This window comes from Arvicola amphibius, chromosome 3 (assembly GCF_903992535.2).
Source record: "Arvicola amphibius chromosome 3, mArvAmp1.2, whole genome shotgun sequence".
NCBI classification, from domain to species: Eukaryota; Metazoa; Chordata; class Mammalia; order Rodentia; family Cricetidae; genus Arvicola; species Arvicola amphibius.
In genome coordinates this window covers 183451268-183475965 of record NC_052049.1, presented here as the reverse complement: position 1 = coordinate 183475965, position 24698 = coordinate 183451268, and the positions used below count along the sequence as shown (strand labels likewise).

General features: G+C 38.2%; 1 protein-coding gene across 1 annotated transcript in view; it reads left to right on the top strand.

The window, feature by feature from the left end:
• The window catches only part of Zcwpw2 (zinc finger CW-type and PWWP domain containing 2), a 122221-nt gene that overhangs the window by 17109 nt on the left and 80414 nt on the right, over positions 1–24698 (top strand). The window contains exons 2-3 of the mRNA XM_038323172.1: positions 15014–15390; positions 22226–22385. Of these exons, the coding sequence (XP_038179100.1) occupies positions 15104–15390; positions 22226–22385 (447 nt within the window). The 5' untranslated portion in view covers positions 15014–15103. The remainder of the gene's footprint in view (positions 1–15013; positions 15391–22225; positions 22386–24698) is intronic.

Sequence of the window (24698 nt, the reverse complement as noted above, 5' to 3'; positions counted from 1 at the left end):
CTGGTCTTGAACTCACAGAGATTCACCTGCTCTGCCTCCTGAGTGCTGGGATTAAAGGCATGCACCACCACAGCCTGGCTGGACTTAAACTTTAAGTCAAAACATTTTCAAAATATATATGTTGGATTAATCCAGTAGCATTTATAATCAAGTGTCTTTTAGCAGCTGTTGCTCCTTCTTCTGCCATCAAACAATTCAAAGACAACACAATAACATACAGTATCTGATGTGGGATTCCCCCTTTGTATTCTGTGAATACCATTGGTTAATAAAGAACTGCCTTGGCCTGTTGATAGGGAAAAACTTAGATAGATGGGGAAAACTAAAATGAATGTTGGGAGAAAGGAGGCAGAGTCAGGGAGAAGCCATACAGCCTTGAGACAGGCTGAAACTTTGCTGGTAGGCTACGACCTCATGGTGATGCACAGATTAATCGAGATGGGTTAATTTTATATGTAAGAGCCAATAAGAAGCTAGAGCTAATGGGTCAAACAGTGATTTAATTAATACAGTTTCTGTGTGATTATTTTGGGGCTGAGCAGCCAGGGGCAAACAAGCAGCTCTCCATACAACAAATATCCAGATTCTCTGTGTATTTTCCATCTTTATGTAACTCTATTTTAAACTCTGTTTCTTTTTTTTTAATTTTTGGTTTTTTGAGACAGCGTTTCTCTGTTTATCTTTGGTAGTCCTGGAACTCACTCTGTAGACCAGATTGTCCTTGAACTCACAGAGATCCATCTGTCTCTGCCTCCCAAGTGCTGGAATTAAAGGTGTGTGCCACCATACCCAACTACTCTCCTTTCTCTTAACTTCTTTCGTTCTTTTTTTCTGACTTTATCCTTTTTCTTTTCTCTCCCAAGCCTACATATATTTTTAAATACACTGTAAGCTATTTGGAGGTTTTCTTCATCTGAATATATCTTTACTGTATATTCTTCTTTTTCTGACCACACGAGCCTTTAATTTGCTAAGCGATATGGCTAGGATTAAAGATGTGGTTTTGATGACTGGATCCACCCCATTCCATAGTTTTCCGAGAGTTTAGCCTCATGGTGGAGGTACTGGTCAGAGCCATGTTTATTGACTCTATGGAGTTTCAAGGCCCCTGCCACCACCAAGAATCATGTTGTCGTCTATTCATAAACACCATTTAAATGTTTGGTGGCAGGGCCTCTTAAAAGTTTTTTTTGCAGCAAAAGCTGAGTCAGGAAGGCTCTCTTAAATGAGATGCACTTGCCTCTAGCAATCAGAACCCACCTAAGAAATTGCTGGTACCAAGAAGCCATGCTTAACTCTGTTCTTCTGTGTCTAGAATTACTTCCCAAGCTCTCTCAGGTTTTATGTGGATGTAGTTGTCCATGTTGGTGAAGGAATTCCTATAGCAAAGACCAAAGTAAAGATATAAAGGGAGGGTAGAAAGATTACATAGGGAAAAAACCACAACTGTTTGGGCCTATTTTTCACCTTCCAAGGCCCGCATTTACATGGTGGATGGACTGGCTGCTTTTGTGTGCTAACTTCACACAGAGAAAGGAGCCTCAGTTGAGGATACACCTCCATGAAATCCAGCTATAAGGCATTTTCTCATTTAGTGATCAATGGAGGTTGGCTAGCCCATTGTGGATGGTGCCGTTCTTGGGCTGGTTGTCCTGGGTTCTATAAAAAAGCAGGCTGAGTAAGCCATGGGAAGCAAGACAGTAAACCACACTTCTGTGTGACCTCTGCATCAGCTCTGGCCTCCAGGTTCCAGTCTTTCTTGAGTTCCTGTTCTGACTTCCTCCAGTTATGATCTGGAAGTGTAAGCCAAATAAACCCTTTCCTCCCCAACTTGCTTTTTGGTTATGGTGTTTCTTTACAGCAATAGAAATCCTAACTAAGACAAGTTGGTACCAGCATAATGGGATACTGCTGTTAAAGACCCAGCCATGTTTTTGGGAGCATTGTGGAAGGACTTTGGAATTTGGGGCAAGAAAAGCCATTGAGTGTTGAGACCTTAGTGGGGTGTTCTGTAAGAGCTTGAAAGATAAGAACATTGAGAGCAGTGCAGACAGCGGAGACCTGGCTTGTGAAATTTCAGGGGGAATATTAAACACTCTATCAGGGCCATTTGCAATTTTAAGATTCTGTGGTTCTGGTTAGCTGGGGATGAAGAATCAGCCATAATTAACAAGATAACAGAACTACTAAAGTTTCACTTTTACATTATTGGGACAGTTGATGCTTGTTAGCTGGAGCTAAGAAATTAGCGGTGATTTAGAAGAGACCAGCAACATTGATGTGAAATCTTCTGAGAGCACTGAAAAACTGTGTTCCAGAGGTAGTTATGGTTGTGCCTTATCCTGGCAGGACTTGGTAATGTGTAAGAGTCACTTAGGTGGTACTGGTTTTGAAGGGACGAAAGGGTCATGGAGAGGAGCTGAGGCTTGGCTCTGTGAGAGGCCAGGAGAGACCATTGATGAAGGTAAAGCCTCAGTGTCAGTTGATGACCCAGGACTGAAGGGGTCAAGCAAGGAAGTTAAGGCTTGGCACCATGAAAAGAGCCCATGAGAACCCATAGTGAAAGTGCAGCCCGGTTGCAGCAAGGGACCCCAGCATTTGGAAATGCTAGTACCATGGGAATATGACCAAGAGCAGCAGCAGCAGTGGAGTGTAGCCAGCTGGATCTTAGAAGACAAGCTGTGTTTTGTGCAGAAGGCAGAGGCGGAGAAGTGACCTGAGGACTTCTGGAGGATTCCAGAAGATCGTGAGTGAATCCCAGATAATTTGACATTGAGTTATTTATACTGTTGGAGTTTGATTTTGCTTGGTTCGACTTGTGATGGTGTCTTGGTTCTTCCCTCTTGAATAAGGTAGATACTTTAATTTTATTTTTAAGGAAGCCCACAGATGAAAGACTTGAACTTTTAAAAGAGATTGAATATTTCTTAAAGAGACTGAAATTTTGATGTGTTTGAATTTATAAAGGCTGTGAGACTTTTAAAATTATTTATGATTTTCATGTGAGATCTTGAGGATGAATAAAAAAGGAAGAGTTATGGTTTAATAGTGATGTGTTTGTGTGTTAAGTTGACAAGGGGTCAGTTGTGCTGACTGGTTTTATGTGTCAGTTTGACACAAGCTAAAGTCATCAGAAAAGAAGGAGCCTCAGTTAAACGCCTCAGCGAGAAACAAGTATATGGCATTTTTTCATTTAGTGATGAATGGGGGAGGGCCCAGCCCATGGTGGGTGGTGCCATCCCTGGTCTGCTGGTCTTGGCTTTTATAAGAAGGTGGACTGAGTAAGCCATGGGAAGCAAGGCAGTAAGCAGCACTCCTCTATGGCATCTGCATCAGCTCTGTCCTCCAGGTTCCAGTCCTGCTTGAGTTCATGTTCTGACTTCCTCCAATAATGGACTGTGATCTGGAAGTAAACTAGCAGTATTTTGTGTTGTTATTTTTCTGTCCTTAACAAATGAAACACTGCTGAATTGGACTATAATGCACTATATTAATTCCTAAAAGTATTTTAGACTTATTTAAAAGTCCCTTCAAATGGACTTTGTCTTGCAGTCTTATATTTTACTTTGTATATATAATAAGTAAAGTAGAAATGAAATGAGTTGGTTAAGGAGTTCTTCACTTGATTTTAGCTGAGAGGCCAAGAAAACCATTAGTAAAGAGATTTTTAAAACATCTTCATATGTAGAAGTAATTTTGGGTTGGGAAGATGGCTCCATTGGTAAGTGCCTGCGTATTGTACAAGCTTGAGGACCTGAGTTTGACTCCCAGAACTCACACAATAAGCTTTGCACACCCATATCCCCAGCTTGGGAGGACGCCATGGGCTTGCTGCCTAGCCACTTCAGCCCAGTCAGTGAGAGCCCAAGGTTCATTGAAGGACACTGTAAATAAGACTGAGAGTGAGAACATGCCCATCGTAAACTTACACAGAACCCCAAGCTGGAAGCTAACTTTAGTACGCACTCAGTGTTTACTGTCTTGTAATGGGTAAGTTTTTTTAATGCTCTAGTCCAATATGTTAAATTGTGAATTGAAACTTTAAAAATGGGTTTAGTAAAGCAAAGGATATAAGCACAGCTTTGCCTTTGCCCAAGGCCTCTAAACTGTGACTTATTTACATATATAGGGACTTGTCAGTGTCTGTCTAGCATTCTTGTGATGACCTTATCTTCTTTTCTATCATTGTATATTCTGGTTGTGGCAATAAGCTTGAAAACAAGCAAAATGTGTGAGAAAAGTTACAAAAATGAGAATTTTGAAAAGAATGGAGGATTTTATAATCTGAATTATGAATTCTATTAGGCTGGATAAAATGTATCAAATCCAAATTACCAAGAGGTTTAAGTTAGATGCAATTGAAACTACCACCAAGTAATAATGACATTTTCTTAGTGTTAATTTATCTTTTCAGTATTATCCACTGTAGGCCTGAAGTTCCTAAGAAAATCTAGAAACTTATCTACCATTTAAAAAGTAATCTTTTAATCCCCCTCCATTTTGTAATAGGCATCGTAGAGGATTTTCACAGACTCTCCAGTCACGTCCTGCTGCAGATGTAGAGTGCTCTCTGCTCTGGCGGTGGGGGTGGGCTGCCTGTAAGATGGGCAGGGTGCAGGGCAGCTGTCTTTCACACCCCTCCCCCACTGCTCTGCTTGCATTATTAATATTGTTTAGTTTTGTCCAATACTGCTATTTGTAAATATTTTTAAATGACCCCATTTCGTGAGGAAATTAATTTAATCAAATTTAATGTAATTTGATCTCTAATACTGTTAAACTCACAGGTCAAATACAGCTCCAGTACACTGTAGTGTGGCAAAGGTGAATGACAGAAGGGTGTGTCTGAGCACTTTTAGTTATGTTACTTCCAGTGTGGCTGACACTTATAACTCACTCAGGACATAGGATTCGAGTATTAATTGATGTTAAATATTAATAAAAGCCTACTTTTTCTTTTAAAAAGTTTCCCTAAAATTTATTTTTATTATATGTATTTGGGTGTTTTGCCTTATCTATGTCTATGCAGCACATTTACAGAGTGTCTGCAGAGGCTAGAAAAGAGTCTTGGATCCTCTAGAACTGAGGTTACAAATGATTGTGAACCACAGCATGGGTGCTGGGAACTGAACTCAGAACCTTTGCAAGAATAACCAATGCTCAGCCATTGAGCAATCTCTCCAAATGTTTTTGCAGAGGACGTAGCAAACACATGATGACTTACTGTAGGCAAAGTTTTCCTCCCTCACAGCCTCTCTTAAATGGTCACCCAGAGCATTAATAGCAGTTGTAAATGCCTGGCTAACTCAGTTGATAGAGCATGAGACTCTTAATCTCAGGGTTGTGGATTTGAGCCCCACATTGGGTATAATATGTTGATGGAGTTTTCTTGTCCTGCAGCTCTTCTCAAATAATCACTCAGAAGCTTAATATTAATTATAAATGCTCATCCAGTAGCTCAGACTCATTACTAACTAGCTCTTACATTTTAAGTTAACCTATACTTCTTATTCACACTCTGCTACATGGCAGGACCTTTATTAGCATGGTATGTTTATCTCCTGCTCCCTCTGCATCTTGCTGGCAACTCTTCTGATTCCACCCTTCCTCATTCTAGCATTCTCAGTTTTGCTTTCCCACCTAACTTTATCTTGTTCAGCTATTGGTCAATCAACTTTTTTATTAAACTAATAACAGCAACAAATTTTCACAGTGTAAAAGGATGATTCCACAGCAGCTTAACAGCCATCTATAACTCCATTTCCAGGGAATCTTGTGCCTTCTTAGGACCTATGAGAGGCATCAGACAGGCACATGGTACACAAATATATGCAGACAAAACATCATATACATAGAAATCCCTTGAATCAACTTGATATTCTTATTCCCTCTAAAATTGTATCTCAATGCTTCCCTCATTTAAGTTAGCCATAATGTCTCCTAGTACCTGCCTTAGACCTAGAATTTTACATATCTATTTTTGAATTTGATTTCTGGGTTAGCAGACCCTCATCTAGTAGACAGCGTTGTGGCCTCGAATCCCTTGTTCACAACTTGCTGTGAAAGCTTATGAAGGATGGCTGATAACATTTGGAACTTACAACTTGAAGAAAAATATTGGCAAAAATAAGTTAATATCTTCTAGTTTTGATGGTCAAATTTATGCCTCAATATTGCTAAATCTTGTAACACAAGATAAAAACATATCCAGTACTTATGTTATTTAAGTTCTTCATGGAGTCAATGTAAAAGTTTTAAAATACATTTTTAGTATTAAACATGCACATCATTGTCAATATTTGGAGCCATGTTGCTTGAAAATTTCAAGAGACTTGTAAAACCCAGCTAGAAATAGTAAAAACCAAAGAAAATAGACTGTAATGTATACTAGATGGAATAAAAGCTTGTATTCAAAATGAAGTCATTGTTGAAGAAGGAATTATTTTGAAAATGAAAATATGTTGTAGTTTATATTATGAATTATATCAGCCATGATAAAATTTATCAAATTTAAAATACCAGGAGATTTAAATTAGACTAAGCAAGGAAGGATGGTTGTATCAGATATTGGACCAAACCAAAATCCTTTATTGGCACAAGGAAAGAAGTAAAATAGACTGTATACAAATTGGGTTCTCTTTATATATCTATAGCTATATCTAGCAATTCCTGACTGATGATAAAATAATGCACAATTAAATGACTGTTGTTTGGAAAATTGACTATACAGGTACAAGTAAAGTTTTTTATTTAAATATTTGTGAACGCACAAAACATTCCAGATGGGTTACCTAAATGTAAGAAACAGAACAATTGAAAGAAATATATGGAACATTTCATTTATAATCTTGGGGGTAAATAAGCATTATTTAATAAACATCAATTTAAGTTCAATAAAATTTTAGCTTTCTATGTGATAAAAGTATAAAGTTAAAAATCATGGCAAGCTTTATGAAGATGTTTCCAATATATAAAACAAAGAATTAATATCCATAATATATCATTAGCTCTACCAAATCTCTGTAAAGAAAGCAATAAAACTAAGTCTAGAATAGAAACAAGGTTTTTCAATAAAAGGAAACATGAGTAGTCAATAAAATCTAATTAGTGGTCAGGGAAGTGTAAATTAAAACTGCAGTAAGATAACTCTGTTAATTAGATTTGAAGAAGGCATTGTTGCTATCCATTGTTGGCACACAGATGAGGGGATTGGTGCTTATAAACTGGTACTGGAAATTGGAAGTCAGAATAGCTTTCCATGAGGCCTGTTTAGAATTGTCTTCTTAAAATTGTGCAAACCTTTTAATGTAGCATTTATGTTGTAGACATATATATGATCCAATACTTGAATTTACAAATATGCAATGATATTTGCTATAGTATTGATTATACTTGCCCCAAACTGGAGAAAACAAAACAAAGAATGCCCTCCAAACCAGAGGCCTTTTGACCCAGTTTGTCAGTCATATTACGTATGCTATAGTGATGTAGTGTTATGCTATATAAAGCTCATAGAAATGAAGTGATTTGATATGCTATCCTCAGAGAAGATCTATGAGACAAAGAAATATAATCACAAAAGATTCTATGTCTATATTAGAAACATGAATATACATATATAATATGTGAGATTAATTTATGTAAAGGATATAGGTAAATTAAGAAAGACTATTAATAATTAGGAAAATTAAGCATTTGGTCATATTTGGAAGTTGCTGTTGTTAATAAAAGACTATTTAAATAATTAAAGCCATAAAAGACAAAAAAATTCCAAGTCAGTCTCGAAACTATGTTATTTTTTCACAAAGCATAGTTGACAAGCTTCATGATATCACAAAGGGAAACGTACTTCTTTTCTTTCGAGCCAGGTGAGTATTCCTTCCAGTATGTATTTGGTCAGTTCTGATCCATAACTATGAACATGACGGTCAAAAAGAGCAACAACTAGATATATTCAATAAACTAAAACAAAATACAGAGAACAAACAAAAGTATAACATTAAGGCAAAGTTAATAGAAAAAAGTTCAACTAGAAGGGTGTTAAGACCCTTTTTGCTATATTAGACATTTAATTATAGCTGAATCAGCTTAATAGAACCAAGTTTGAACGAAGCTGTAATTTTCTCTTTCAATACATATAAACTCAAATATTAAGAATAATTTCAAAAACAAAGTAGAGAAATCAGTGCTTATAAAAGCTTTGTGATGATGTAATTAAAGTTTTATTTCTTGTACAAATGTGGTATCACCTTTTTTGACTACATTTTGTCAAATTACATTGCCAGAAATTATACATGTAAAAGGGCTGATTTGGGGGTTTTAGGAATTACAATGTGGCAGACATGATTTCTGGTAGCCCAGAATCAGTGGTCTAAGGAGGCAATGAAAGTGAGTTATTCAGTGGTCGATGTAAGCTTAAGAAAATAGAGTTATTAAATAAATATTAACAAATATTGACAATAATTTCTTGTATCTTATTGGGTCATAATTTCATAAAAACAAGTTAGCAGAACCAAGAGAAATTACAGAAAATATACGAACACCTACAAAGTAATCAATACTTCTTTGGAATAAATAGTGAGTCACTGAAGAAACCATAGGAAGAATAAAACTTCTTAGAATCAAATGAAAATGAAACATCCAGATCTTTGGGTTAAAGAAAACAGTTCTAAGAGGGAAGTGTATAGAAATGAGAAAAATGAGAGATACTAAATGAGCTGTCCATAGAGCTTAGCCATTATTTTATATCTGCTTTGATTTTTATTGTTTCCCAGCTCTTCAGCTCTATGGATAGCTCATTTAATATCTCTCATACTAAGAATTGCTTCTTTGAAAAGATAAGAATGATACTCAAGTCCTTAGCCAAGCTAGCCAAAAGAGAGCATCAAACCAATATGACTAGAGATAAAAAGAACATATTAGAGTGGATGACTCTGAAACCAAAATCACAGTCAGGAAATTTCAAAAAAATATACAAAATAAATTGGAAATCTAGAAGAAATGAATAAAATTCTAGACACATGAAACTTGAGCCAAAATTTAACCAAGAATATATAAAAACCCAGATAGATACAAACAGGAACAATGAAACAATAAGACTGTCTCAACAAAGGCTATCCCAGGCCTAGGTTGAGTCATTGTTGAATGCCTTTGTCATAGCCAGAACCTGGAAACAAACTAAATGCCCCTCGACTGAAGAATGGATAAGGAAAAATGTGGTACATTTACACAATGGATTACTACACAGCAGAAAAAAAATGACATCTTGAATTTTGCAAGAAAATCATTGGAGCTAGAAAATATTTTGAGTGAGGTAACACAGACACAGACAATTATCACATGTTACTCACTCATAAGTGGTTTTTGAACATAAAGCAAAAAGAAACCAGCCTACAAATCACAATCCCAGAGAACTTAGACAACAGTGAGGACACTAAGAGAGACTTACATAGATTTAATCTTCATGGAAAGTAGAAAAAAACAAGATCTCCTGAGTAAATTGGGAATATGGGGACCTTAGGAAAGGGTTGAAGGGGGGAGGGGAGAGGCAGGGAGGGGAGCAGAGAAAAATGTAGAGCTCAATAAAAATCAGTAAAAAAAAATAACACCAGTACTCCCCAGTGTGTTCCTTAAAACAGCAAATGAAGTAATGCCTTTATATTTATTCAACAAAGATAAAAGATACCATACAATAGAAGAGTACAGATAATTATTCTTGATAAACATAAAAGCAAAAATCCTCAAAATCTTTACAAGCTAAATTCAATGACATATTTACAAGTACTTCATGCTAAAGTTGGTTTAATGCCAGAAATGTAAGAATGCAAATTAGTATACACAGTAGTGCACATTAGTAGAATAGAAACCATGTATTTCATTTCAGTAGATGCAGCAGAAAGGTCTGCAACAAAATTTAACATCTCTTTCTGATAAAGAAAACATCCCTGAATGATTAATAGAAATAGTAGGATTATACCTAAATATAACAAAAATCATTTACAACGAATATATAACCAATATACTGAATGCAGATAAACTGAAAAAAATTTCCCTTAAAATCAGGAATGAAACAAAAAGTATCCATTCTTACTCAATATAAGGTTTGAAATTTTAGCCATAGCAGTAACACAAGGAAGAAAGTAAGAGGGATATAAAAGGAAAGAAGTCAGGTTATATTTGCAGACAATCTGATCTCATATATGAAAGACCATAAAAGACCCTAAAACATTACAAGAAAATTTGTAGGTTCAATATACATTTTCATCAGCATAGCAGGATACAAACTCACCACACAAAATCAAGAACTTTCCTATGTACATTAGTTTTTCTGGGAAAAAAAAACAACCTTATTAGCTGTAACCATAATAAATAAATAAATAAAAAGTAAACAGTAAATTTCTGAAGAAATAAGTAGAAAATAGTAAAAGATGGAAAAAGCATCCCATGTTCATGGATTAGCAGAGTTAGTCTTGAGAGAATGGCCATATTATTAAAAGTGCTCTACAGATTCAGTATAGCTGCCTTTAAAACTCTAATGACAGAAATAGGAAAGCATTAATATAGAAAAGCAAAAACTCTAAATGTTAAACATGCCTTTGAGGCATCTAAATGCCTGATACCAAATTTTAATACAGTGAAATAGTAATAGAAACAGTATGAGATTGACAATTAAACCAAGCTTATGGCTCAGTAAAACAGGACCCAGAAACAAACCTATGCAACCACCTCCATCTAATCTTCTATTAAGAGGCCGAAAACCTAGGTTGGAAAAGAAACAGACTCAGTACTGGTGCTGGGAAAATTGGAAATCCGTGGGTAAAAGATGGAAATAGACTGCCATGTCTCAACTGCACAAAAATCAATTCAAAATTGAACAATAACTTAAATGTAAGACCTGGAACTTCGAAACTGAAGGAGAGCAAAGGGACCCGTGTATCTAGGCACAAGACTTTCTGAATAAGACTCCCAACAGCTCAGGAAAGAAGAACAGGAATTTAAATTGCCTCAGGCAGATACAGAGTAAAAGTTCATTGAGAGTTCATCTCACCCGATCAGAGTGACTATTGTCATGAAAAGCAGACAGCATGTGCTGGTGTAGAAGCCAAGGAAAGGAACACTGTGCCCTCGTGGTGGCACCATAAACTAACGGAGCATACAAGTCAGTGTGCTGGTTCCTCCACAGACTGGGGACAAAGCTGTCATTTGATCCAATTGTTCAATTTTGAATGTGCACTCAACAGAATACAGCCAAGTTTCTATAGATATTCCTGCATACATATATCTGTTATATTACTTGTCACAATAGCCAAGCTATGGGAAGGGCCTGGGCGGGACAGTGATAGCTGCTGGATTGACACTGGATGCTAAATCAAAGGAAATAATGTGAAATGGATGGGGGAAGATGGGAGTTTAGAGTTTGGATGGCAATAACCAACGTTCTGAGAAAGAAATTGGGGGAAATAAACATATTACTCCATTTATTTTTACCTCAAGAAAAAAATATTTTCTGTGAATAAATCTAATCAAGGAATTGACAAACCTCTGCAGTGTTCCTGGAACACGGAGGAAGGTAACGGAGGTGGACACTGCATTGAAAAGACCACATGCTCTGGGGTCAGAATTCATATTGTGACAATGTTATCCTAGCAAAAGTGACACACATTGTGCCCATCTAAATCTCAGTGCCATTCTTCACAGCAATAGAAAATAAAAACTTAATTCACAAAGGACCCCAGATACTGTACGGAATCCTGAGCAGAAAAGACTGGTGCAGGAGATATCACTGCAACCAATTTCAAGTTATATTACAGAGCCATATTAATAAAAACATCCCAGTGTAGACATAAGACAGATAAGTGAATAAGTGAAATAGATGATCTGAATACAGGTCTACATATCTGCAGTCACTTGATTTTTTTTGATGCCAAAACGATACCAATTGGACAAAAGACAGCATCTTTTGCAAATGGCTGTGGGAAATGTAAATATTCCCATGTAGAAGGAGGAAACTAGGTCCATGTTTGTTACCTTGTAAAAAATAATTGATTTCAAATGGATGTAAGATCTCAGTGTAAGACCTGAAACTCTGAAACCATTGGAAGAAAAAACCAAAGGGATTATTCAAGACAGGCAGTGGCAGTAACTTCCTGAATAGGGGACAACTCAATTGGGATATAATGTCAGCAGTGGACAAATGGAACCTCATGTAATCAAAGAGCTTCTGCAGATCTATATAGAAACAGTTAACAGAGTTTACCAAGACCCTGCAGAATGGGATAAATTCTGTGCTAACTATACATGTGATATAATTAATATCTAGGATGTACAAATAACTAAAAAAGCAAAGAATTCAAACAAGTCAGTAAATGGCTAAAAGAGCAGGTAGTGCTCAAATAATGAAACATAAAGTTGTTCAATAAACACATGTAAAAAGTTCAACCTCTTTATCATAGAAATGCAAATTAAAATTGCACTGAGATTCGATCTCACACCAGTAAGAATATCAGTAAGTAAGAAAATAAAAAATTCTGGTGAGGATGTGGACCAAAGTGAACCTTCCACTGCATGTGGGAATGTAAACCAGTGCAGACTCCATGGAAATTGGTATAGAGGTTCTAAAAAAGAGTCATCTTCCATGTGACCTACTTATACCATTCCTGGGTATTTCCCCAAAGAACTCCAAGACTACATATCATAGAAATTCTTGCACAGCAATATTGATGGTAGCAGCAGTTACAGTTCCAGCAACAAAGAGACAATGGGGAATAGAGGAGAAAAATCTGGTGCGTTTGTACAATGGAATTCTTTTCATACATAAGAAGTATGAAGTTATATTATTTTAGGAAAATGTATATAACTGGAAATAATCATCTGGTGAATTAAGGCAGTCTCAGAAAAAATAAATGTTTTTGAGAATTATGGTTCATAGGTTTTATATAAATGTGGAAATTTATAAATGTATGTGTGACATAAATATAGACTGGACTCTCAGGAAATAAATGGGACTCACAGGAGGGAGGATGGGTGAAAAAGGAAGGCCATGCTTGAAGGTTATGAGGGGAACATGCTCAACATAAAATATCTACTTCTATTAAAATAATATTATGTAGCAAACATTATGCTATATACAATGGAAAGTTTGAAAAATGCATAGGAAATAAAAATGAAAATGCAGTAAATAAAAAAGTGTTAAAAACTTAAAACACAGTAATCAATGACTAATGTGCATATTGGCTATTTCAAATGGAATTTGTGGGAGTGCAAGTGAGGAGCATGATGAATAGACAGAAGATACAGATGTGATTAACTTGTGAACTAGAAGGTCTGCTTAAATGATGCTAGTGTTTGGATAGTACTGCTGTACTGATTCATCGCTTCTGTGCACCAAAATGTTTTTACACTTATTTACTTTGTGTGTATGTGTGCACATGCATATATTATAGCATGCATGTGGAAATTGGAGGAAAATGTATGGGAGTCAGTTTTCTCCTTCCACCGTGTGAGTTAGGGGGATCAGACTCAGTTCACCAGTCTTGGCACAGGTCCCTTTTTGCCAGCTCCCACATGCCTTTTTGTTTATTAAAAATAATGCTATTGGGAAATGCATTGTCAATACTTAGCTTCATCTGTATTTACATCATTAGTATGTATGTCAGTGTTGTTACTGATGCTGAATGGGGGAGTTTTAACACACTGCCCTATTCATACATGTAGACTCCTCATAACAAAGGTCCAAGAAGATGCCTTATTAGTGAGATAAGGGGCAGAACTTTCTAAGGAGAGGGTGTGTAGGAGGAAGCTGCTTGTTTGTCCTGGCCACCCAGAACTGAAATAATCACACACAAACCATGTTATTTAAATAACTGCTTGGAAGCCGGGCGGTGGTGGCGCACGCCTTTAATCCCAGCACTCGGGAGGCAGAGGCAGGCAGATCTCTGTGAGTTCGAGACCAGTCTGGTCTACAAGAGCTAGCTCCAGGACAGGCTCTAAAAAAGCTGCAGAGAGACCCTGTCTCGAAAAACAAAAAAAAAAAATTAAAAATTAAAAATTAAATCACTGCTTGGCCCATTAGCTCTAGCTTTTTATCCGCTAACTCCTATATCTTAATTTAACCCATGTCTATTAATCTGTATACCACCATGAGGTCGTGGCCTACCAGCAAAGTTTCAGCATGTCTACCTCCAGCAGTGGATCCATGGCATCTCCCTGACTCTGCCTTCTTCCTCCCAGAATTCAGTTCCATCATCCACACCTACCTAAATTCTGCACTATCAATAGGCCAAGGCAGTTTCTTTATTCATTAATGGCAATCACAGTACACAGTGGGGACTTCCACATCAAGGGTGTGTATCTAACTTGTAAATCATTACAGTTCTCATGAGGTGAAGCATTTGCTGCATTTGTGTTTCTTGATTTTTATAAACAGAACAGGACGATGCATGATGCTCTCTGTATTCTCTAGAGCAGTGCAGCCAAGGACAAGACCACAGAGTTAAGAGCCCAGTTGCCTGTGTTTAAACCTCAGCTCTACGGGTACTGTGCCTGGAGCTTAAACATTTTTTTTGCTTCATTTTCCTTGGCAAAATGGGTATGATACAAGCTGTGTGCATAAAGCACTTGAGACCTGACAGCTGGTAACTTTGTGTGTGTTAAGCTCCTCCTAGCACCTAGGAAGCTTGGGCAAAAGGATGGAGAGCTTGAGACCAGCCTGGGCTACAGCATAGGATTGTCTCAAAAAGGAAAGCACTACCTTGTGCATAGTGAATGTCAGTAATAGATATTGCTGAACTAGACTCCGATCTTATAGTAGATTTGTCCTGTTTTTAATTTCAGAAAGCACTTGTTGTGAGGGTAATTTACATGTCTGCTGTGTTTTTGCTGTGGTTCAGCAGAATATAACGCGCCACCTGCATGCCTTCCATACCAGGCGCACAGGAGTGGGCAGAAAATAGGAAAGAACTGTTTCTTGTGATTTAAATTATATCTCATACTCTTGAATCTGTATTTTTTCCAGATTAAATTCACTTCTGGGGAAAAACAAACAAAAAATAAACAGAGCAAAACAGAACAAAACCAAGCTAGCAGAGTGGTCAGTAGCAGCTCAATGGACCTGGCTGTGGAAAGCAGTGAGTTTGTGAGCAGAGTGTGGGTCCAGTGTGAGAACGAAAGCTGCCTGAAGTGGAGGCTGCTGTCTCCTGAGGCTGCGGCCAGGGTGGAGCGCAGCGAGCCCTGGTACTGCTTCATGAATGCTGACTCCAGCTACAACAGCTGCTCAATCTCTGAGGAGGATTTCCCTGCAGAGTCTCGGTTCCTTGAAAGCGGGTATAAGATTGTCTATTCACAGCTTCCTCTGGGAAGCCTGGTTTTGGTGAAATTGCAGAATTGGCCAAGGTAAGTAAGGGATTTACTTGTTGTTTATTACTTATTGTCATTACTTAATTACTGATTTCTTCAATTTTTATTACCTTACCTTTACTTATTTTCATGTGTCTTTGTGTGTGTGTGTGTGTGTGTGTGTGTGTGTGTGTGTGTTTCACTTGCTAGGCTAACATTACTGCTGAGCTGTACGCTTAGCCCTGTGCTTTGCATTTGGAGTGGATTTGTCTATTTCTAACTTTTTACCCAGAATTACTCATATTTTTACAAAATAGACTTCCACATTTACAGAAGCCTTGAGGTCACAAAAATTGGATGTAAGTATAGTTTCCACATACCTTCTGTCCACTCAGAATTCAGTCACTCTCCCACTGACACCCCACACCATGTGATTTGTTATAATTAATGAACCTTCTTAGACACATCCTCGTTATCTTCAGAGTTCATGGTGCACATGAGGGTTCACTCTAGACTTACACTCCGTGTTTTGACAGGAATAATCTCACAGTCATTCCTCCTCCTAGTAAGTGCTGGGGCTGGAACTCATGTCATCAGGCTTGTTGGCAAAGAGCCTTTACCTCCTGAGCCATCACAGTAGTTCCTTGATTGTCAGTCTCTGATACTGTCTTTGTCATCTGAGTTGTGTTCACTCTGCTTTCTTAAGTGAGAGTTAGGTAATTCAACTCATCTCTTATTTTTTCATCATAATTTAAAGAAAGTTATATTTTTTCTAGGACCTGTGATAACATTTTATTTTATTCATCTTGAAATAGTTGTGAATTCTTTATTGAAGTGGGTTATTTATAAGTGTGTTTCTAAATGACAAACATTTGAGGATCTTAATTATTCCTTACATGCTTAAAATATTTTTCATTAAATTTACGTGGATTTTTTTATATTTTAGAGCTTTGTATTATGGGTTGATTTTCCAAATATATACTATTTTCAGTATATAAGACTTAGAATTTATTTAAACTTTCTTGACTTAAAGGCAGTTATACTGTCCCATCATATGACTGGATTTTTGCCTCAGGACTCTATATTATCATTTAGGCAATCTTTTCTATTTGGAATTTCCTTTTCTTGAACTGTTCTCATCTTTTTAGCCCTTTAAAAATTTAAATATTTCTCCTCTACATATTTTTTTTCTGAAGGTACCAGTTGTTATTTTATTCCTTCCAATTTGACGTTAATTTTTGAAGTTTTAAAAGGGTTTTCATTAATTTTAATACTTTTCAAATCTTTAACCACTCATTTTAAATGGTTTTCTAGTTCCCACATGTACATGGTATCTACTCTGTTTTCTTTAATCCTTTTAAGGCAACTTGAAATCTTGAGTACAACCTTATTTCTTCAAAACCATTCCTCCATGGCAAGCTTTCATCTTTTGATATTTTTGTCTCATACTATTTTTACCATACTAACTTAGTACTGGATTCTTCTGGGATCCTGTGGGGATGGAAGAGGCTGGGGAAGTAAGTGATTTGTTGTGTGCCCTGCCTGACCTGGGCTCAGAGATCTCATCGCCTCAGGCCTCGAGGCCAAGCAGTGCCAGCCAGCAGAGGTGTTTGTGCTTCACCACACACTGCTCTCCACAGTCGAAGCTCCTTGCTTCCCAGACTTATCTGTTTGGGTCCAACCTCTTCAGTCTCCCAGGGCACATCTGTGGTCATCTCCCACTCAGACTTGTGGCAGGGTATCCCTAGGGTCCCTAACTTATGACTGTTTCTTGTGTTCAGTAACTGCCTACTCTTCCAGACAATGGCTCTTTTCTCTAGTGGTAACTGGACTGTAGGATGTGACAAGAGAAGCAGTGGATTTCTTCTCCTTTGCCCTGGAGAGCAGAGGGGACGCTGTGGACTGGCTCCTTCTGTTCTGGGTGTGCTTTATAGCACTTTTGGCACCTCTTTGGGAGCTATCAATGTCCCTTCTCTCTGTTAGCCCAGTTCTGTGCTTTAGCAACCAAACAAGTTCCTCTGCTCCTGGTGATCCTGTCCTCTTGGCTTTACTTTTTTATCCTTTTTCCTTGGAAATGATCTCTGTGAGATGTCAATGTTCCCAGGGTTCCTCAGTGTTGCAGCACGTTCAGAACTGCTGTTGGTTGCCTCATTGTAGTTTAGCCTGTTGCTGTCAGTTCGGCCTGCTGGGCTCTCCAGTTCTCATCGCTCAGATTTGTCAGATGATCCCTGGGCTTTGCCCATTCACCCTCCTTTCCTCTCACAAACACCAGTGCTGCAGGTCCCATAGGACTGTCTCACTGATCTGTTATGCGCATGTGCAGTGGTGCACCACTCAGCTTCATCACGGCAGTTGTAGGGAAAGTGTAGTGCGGCTGTGCTTGCTCGCCCTGTATTTTTGAAGAAATTGTGCAGGATTGAGTCTATCACCACCAACACTGCCCTTCCAGAACCCTTTACTAGTGTTCTAAACTTTTACACTACAAAACTCAAGTATATTGACGTATTATCTTGGTCTCTATGAAGACCATAATAAGGAATTGACCATAAAAAGAGAGGCTGCAACAGGCTTGTTTTGATATGTACATATGTGCAATAGACCTTAAAGTCAATATGTAGATTTAGGTTCTTGCTTTCTCACTATTTTGTGACAAATTATGAACCCTAAACATTCATATGTTGAATGCTTCCATAACTCCTAAGACCTCAGAATGTGACCATATTTGGATGTAGGACCTTTGAAGAAGTGATTAATTACAAATGAGACATGTTGGGCAACGCCTTAGTTCTGTTTTGCTGGTATTCGTAAGGCAGAGATTTGGGCAAATGCAAGACAAAAGGACTGAAAACACAGTAGAAAGGTGGCATCTGCCAGCCTGGAAGAGAAAGTAAAGAAGCTAACTGCTCATGCTTCAGTCTTGGATAGCTCGCTTATAGAAGCTACAGAGAGTAAATGTATTGCACTTCTTCAAGTCTGTGATATTCTCTTAAAACAACCCTAACAAACTCATACACTTACTGCCTAACAAATCTGTGACTCTCTGTCCTTTTGTTATGAAGACTTTTCTGGGGATCAAAATGACAATATTGCAAACATTGTTATTGCCTCCCACATTATAATCAACATGAACATCAATTGGTCATATAAAACCCAGGTTTTTAAGGGACATGTAATATGAAATTTACTGAAATTATCATAAAGGGATTTGAGGTTCCCCATCATTTTTCATCTCTAAAGCAAATGTTTGAAAGCAGAGTAAAAATGCATTTGAAAGCAATTCCCTCATTGGAAGTTTGAAGTTTAGTAACTGTATTTGAAGAAAGGAATTTGCTTTTCTCAATTAATATATTTGAAGAACAGAAAATTTTACTAGAAATTAGTAACTGAGGCAAAGAGCTTAAAATTTTATATGAAATATGTTTAAATCCAGTCTTTAGTTTGTGATTACTGTCATCGACATGCTTAAAAAACAGCTGCATCTCCTCTTCTTCGGAGAACAAATGCATTTGACTGTGGGTCATTTATGTTCCTTTTTATGAGCTAAGTTGAACACAAATTTAAACTTCAAATTAAGAAACTGAGATCTACTTGCATTGTTTATTCAATGGCACAAATGTATAAAACGATAATAACAAGACAAATTACAATAGTAAAATGTAGAGATAGAATTAACCTACAAGAAACAGTCAAAAATCTGCTCTTGATTAGGCAGTACGCTAGATCCTGAAGTACAAAGACAGCTGCCACCCGCAGAGGAACTTAGAACATAGTACTGACTGGGGGACTTCATAGGCAGCTCTTAAGGTCAGAGCCGCCATCTTGCCAGCATCTAGAGTTACTATTGCTCGGATAAGTTGACTCCAGAATGTTAAAGAGAAACTGATGCAGCATCTTGAAATGCTTATTTAATCTTTTTCTTGCTTTCTTTTTTAAATAAAAGCAAAAGGTTTTCAGGAAAGTAGTACTTGTTGGTCCCATAGTTAATTGTCTCCCACATTCACATACTAATGAACCTGTAAAGGCACACACAGAGCCTCTTGTTAAACATGGGGAGATATTTCTAAATCATTCTTTTCAACTGTACCAGTTGTTCTACATATACATAATCATATTAGCTTCCTCTGGTTGCCATAACGAAACAGCACACATTAGCTGGCGAGATGTGCTTTTCCACAGGCTCCAAGTCCTGAGATCAAGGTTATCATGGATGATCTCTTTGAAGGCTCTCTCCTTAAGAATGGCCACTTTCTTGCCATGTGCTCACATGTTCTTCCCTCTGCGTGTCTGTGTCCTGATCTCTTCCCATGAGGCAGGCAATCTTGGACACAGAGCCTGTCCTAATGAGCTCAGTTTTAACCAAGTTACTTCTTGGTGGTTTGAGACTGGCTCCCGTGTGGTTCAGCTGGCCTTGGACCACAGTCTTCCTGCTCCACCTCTGCAGTGCTGGCAGTCTGTACATACAGCACCGTGCCCGGCTTTCTTACTCACTTCTTCAAAGGTCCTTTCTCTGCATACAGTCACCTTCTGAGATACTGGAAATTAGGTTTTCAGCATCTAAATTTGGCAGGACACAGATCAGTCTTATAATGACAAATTTTAATTTCTCAAACAAAAAGTATAAATCACACATGTATTTGAACTTTATAACTTGTTAGGAACCACAGCAAGAACTAGATGCGTCTAGAAGGCTTGCCACCTGGTAGACGGCAGAGTGAGGGCACAGATTTTCTCACTTGAATGCTGTTAACTTTCCCACTTGACAGAGCTGCTGGAAGCACCGAGCTTGACTGGCATACAGTGTTCAGTGTCACCATGTGAGATGTACATAATCTAGATCTTAAGCTGTAAACTTCTGTCAGATCTCTACCAGGGTTCTTTATCACGGGATCCTGACTTGCTTTTCTGCCTTTCCTTCCTGCTTTAATTCCAGAGTGACAGGCCAGATGTTGGAATGTTGGTAAAATATTCAAAACTTAATTAGAAACAGGCATGCTGGCACACCTGTAGTCCTAGCACTCCAGAGAATGAGCCAGGGGCATCATTTGAGGCCAGAGTGGGAAACAAATTAAATGTGCGTGTATATAAAATTTTGCTATGGATAAAATATGGATTGGATCCTAACAGCATTTCAAATTAACAACTTACATTTTGCTACTTGAATACAAATTGATTATTTTAATTTCAGAGGTGTGGTTTTCTAAGACAGTCAATTTATATAAGGTAACATATGAAATGTATAAGAAAATGTTGATTTAATACCCAGGATAAATAGGACACATAGCAGCAATTAGCATGCTTTATCTGTAGGCAAAAAGTAGCCTTTCTGAGCCAAACATCTACTTCCTGTTTCAGTCTGAGTGGATGCATTACTTGAAAATTCCAGTTTTCTTAGTCAGTGCTAAATTTGCTTGTTTAAGATAGGATCTCACTACGTAGCCAGGCTGGCTTGGAACTAGACAGACCAGGCTGGCCTCAGCCTCACGGAGATCCGCCTGCCTCTGCCTTGTGAGTGCAGGGATTAAAGGCGTGTCACCGTTTCCTGCCTAACTTTATTTTCATTTATATTCATAATCAGGAAAATTGAAGATGATTGTGACCTGTAAGTCTTTTGGTTGTTACAGTTTCTTTTTAATATAGAATTGAATAAATCAGTGGTTTTCAGGGTTTGCTCTCCAGTTTCCGGTTTGGACTCCAGGTGGGATATTGTTTGCAGCCTTTGCTTAGCAGTGTTGTCATGGGCCTGAGCTGTTGGCTGCTAATGTAGAGAAGAAAAGTCAGGGGCTGGAGAGACGGCTTAGCAATTAAGAATACAAACTGCTCTTGTACCTCCCGACTCTTGTACCTCCACACACACACACACACACACACACACACACACACACACACACACACCCCTATAATTAAAAAGCAATGATGAAATCAAACTTAGAAAGTAGAAAAATAGAAAGCTATTGAAATGGGAACTGGGGAACTGAATGTCTAAAGGGGGAAATGAGGTCTATAGAGTTTCTGTCACAGTAAACATTAAAGTTTCACTTTATGTGTATGGATGTTTGTCTTAGCACCACCTGTGTGCCTGGTGCTCATGGAAGCCAAAAGAGGGCATCAGATTCTCTGGAACTGGAGTTCCAACAGATAGTTGTGAGCTACAATGTGTTTGCTGGGATTTGAACCCAGATCTTCTAGAAGAGCAGTCAGTACCCTTAGCCACTGAGACATCTCTTCAGCTCCTGAACATACCTTAAAAGATTTTTTTAAAGTAAAATTTTGCTTAGAGCTCTGAATATTTTTTAGCAAATTAGTGGCTTGTCAGTTGAGTGGCTAGAGGGGAGGAGTAGAGTCGAATGGTGGAGCTGAACTTGTCTTTTCTGTACTTTACAGTGGCAACACTGAGCTGTGAGCTGTTTTTCTGCCTGTCACCTATTAATCTACCTGTTATCTATTTGCCTATAGCTATGTTTCTATCATCTATCTGTAATCTATAATCTATCACCTATCATTTATCTTTAGGCTATTATTGCTTTATAGCTCTCTGTCATTATTTTAAAAAATTTATTTCTTTCATATAACTCATATTTACTTTTTTTTTACATTACAACCACAGTTCTCCCTCCCTCTCCTCTCCCTTTATTTCCCCCTATCCCAACCCCATCTCTTCCTCCCAGTTGGTAAGGGCTCCCACAGGAGTCAACAAAGTCTGGCTTATCATTGACCTGTTCTGCCTCTCAGCGGCGTTCAAATCCTTCCTGTGGATTCTGGGTGTCATTTCTTTTAGAATTCTTTTTCATCTTGTCTGTGACAGCATAAAAATATTTTATTGCTACAAAGATACAATTTATTACTTGTTTATTATTTTTGAAAGGTGTAACTTATTTTAACTTTTTTTCCAAAGTTGGCCAGGAATACTTTGTCCTGATCCTTTCAGAGGGAAGTATGTGGCGTATGACCGGGATGGAAATGTCGACAAGTACCACATAGAATTTCTGGGTGACCCCCACTCAATGGCATGGATGAGTGCAACATTTGTGGGGCATTTTAGTCTCTCGTTAAAGGTGGGTATGATAACATAAAAACTTTATGCTTTCTGCAGTTTCCTTTACTTACTGTCAATTTTTATCTTAGATTTTAAAACATATTTACATTTGGATTTATATAAACAAAATAATGCATAATATGCTTTTACATTGGAACATGATTTTTTTTCAAAGAAATTGTGGGTATAAAATAGCAGTGAGAGTTTTGAACTTTTCCAGTGGCAATGTAGTAACAGTCAGCTGAAGAATGCACTGTAAAGTGGGTTTAAGATCGTCATCTCAAATTCTCTTGAGACCAAGTTTCTGCATCAGTCACAGAAAATTAATTACGGAGGACAACAAACTTTTCAAATTTCAGAGTGTTTTGTTACACTAACTTTTGGTGCCTTTGCACACTTTTTAGACTTTAATTTGCACATTAAAGTTAATTTATAGGTTGGGTTCTCAGGCTAGGAATGAGGAAGACCTGGACCTGTTCCCAAGGAGTAGCTGTCGTGCGTGTCAGCTCAGTTAGCTGGTCTTATACCGGGCTCTGGAGCCTTTATCTGAAAATACTGGATGATAGACAACAGGCTTTCCTAGAATTCCTTCTAGAGCAGGGGGAAGAGGGATTATACAAGGCATTTGAACTTTTTTTTTAACACCGGGTAAAGGATTCTAGCAGTAGATTGTTCTGCCTATAGCTGTTGAAATTTTATTTAATAGTTTGGTTCAACAGATAGTCAGATACTTTAGAATCTCCATTAACTATGGACTATGCATTTATAGTACTTATATAACATGAGGTAGAAATGAATTTGTCTAGAAAGACAGTATTACATGCATTTGTGAGAAAAAGAAAGTTTTTTTGTTTTATATAATGAAAAATAATTCTCCCTTTCAGTTCAGTCATGTTTGTTTATGGAACTGCTGACTTAATTTAATTACTGAACCCACAGAAATACTCAGTTGCTGTGCAGCCTCTACACACAAGTGGAAGGTTTTCCTTCCCAACAATTATTATACTTTTGGAGATATTGAGGTATGCTTTGAAAAGAGCTCAAGGCAATGTAGAGTTAGCATCTCAAGATACAGGTGCTCCAGGATGAGCATAAAACATAAGTCCCCGAGAAAATATCATCACCAGAATACTGGGAAATGCCACTGTTCCGAGTTTAAACTGTAGACTTGTAATTTATATTAGTGTGTTCATATAGTCTTCATCAGACACCTAAAATCCACTCTTCCCATGTTAAAGAACACTTGCTTCTCTTAAGAGTTCAGTGAGAGCCACGTGGAGGTGGCACACGCCTTTAATCCCTGCACTCGGGAGGCAGAGGCAGGTGGATCTCTGTGAGTTCCAGACCAACCTGGTCTACAAGAGCTAGTTCCAGGAGAAACTCTGTCTTGAAAACAAAAACAAAAACAACAAACAAATAAACAACAAAACAGAAAAAGAGTTCAGGGAAAAGATTCTGAGATGATGGACTAGGAAACATTAATCTGGTTTTGTCTAGTCCATAACCACAATGGCAGATCTGTCCAGTGTAACTAATCTGAGCTCTGGAGTGTAGAAAAGGTTTGTGACTTCCAGGGGAAGCTTGGTCTGTATAGAGTTAATTTTAGTCAGCCTGTGGATTTAGTGAAGTAGCAGCTACCAGACTGTCACCCATCCCTGTATCAGGCAGCTGTTAAGCAGTTCCTAGAGAAACTTAGCTCTCAAGATGAGCTGGCCAAAAAGGCCCCTGTCCCCAAGCCTGGGGATATTTACTCTTCAGTGTTACCTGTGACCACAAGGCTGCACAGAATGACGATGATGGCACTTGAGGTTGCCCCCTTTCCTTCCACACGTGTTTCTCCTCAGCTGAAGTGGCTTCCAGTGTGGTGAGAGATTAAGACACTTTGTTCCTCACCTTGACAACCCCACGTTTTTGCTTTCTCTTTTTGGGGACCTGTGTGTGTACATGCGCTTTTGCCATATACTTTAAAGACGAGAATGCTAAGATCCCAGAGAACAACTGCGTAAATGAGAGTTAGAAAATGACTGTGCAGACTGACGGCATGCATGGCCTGAGAAGTGCTGTCATTTATAAAGAGGTGTGGGCCCAAGGCCAGTCTCATGAGGGGCAGTGGCGGGCCACCCAAGACCTCGGCGGGTTCCCTGGGCAGGTGGGAGACCACTGCCAGTGAGAGACAGACAGATAGGCCATGCAGAGAGAGTTTGAGTACAGAGTTTATTTAGTGAATTATGGAGGAGAAAGGGAAGGGAAAAGAAGGGAAGGGGAGAACGGGGGGTGGGGAGAAGAGAAAGAGGTAGAGAGGGAAGGGAGGGAGAGAAGGGGAAAAAGGCAG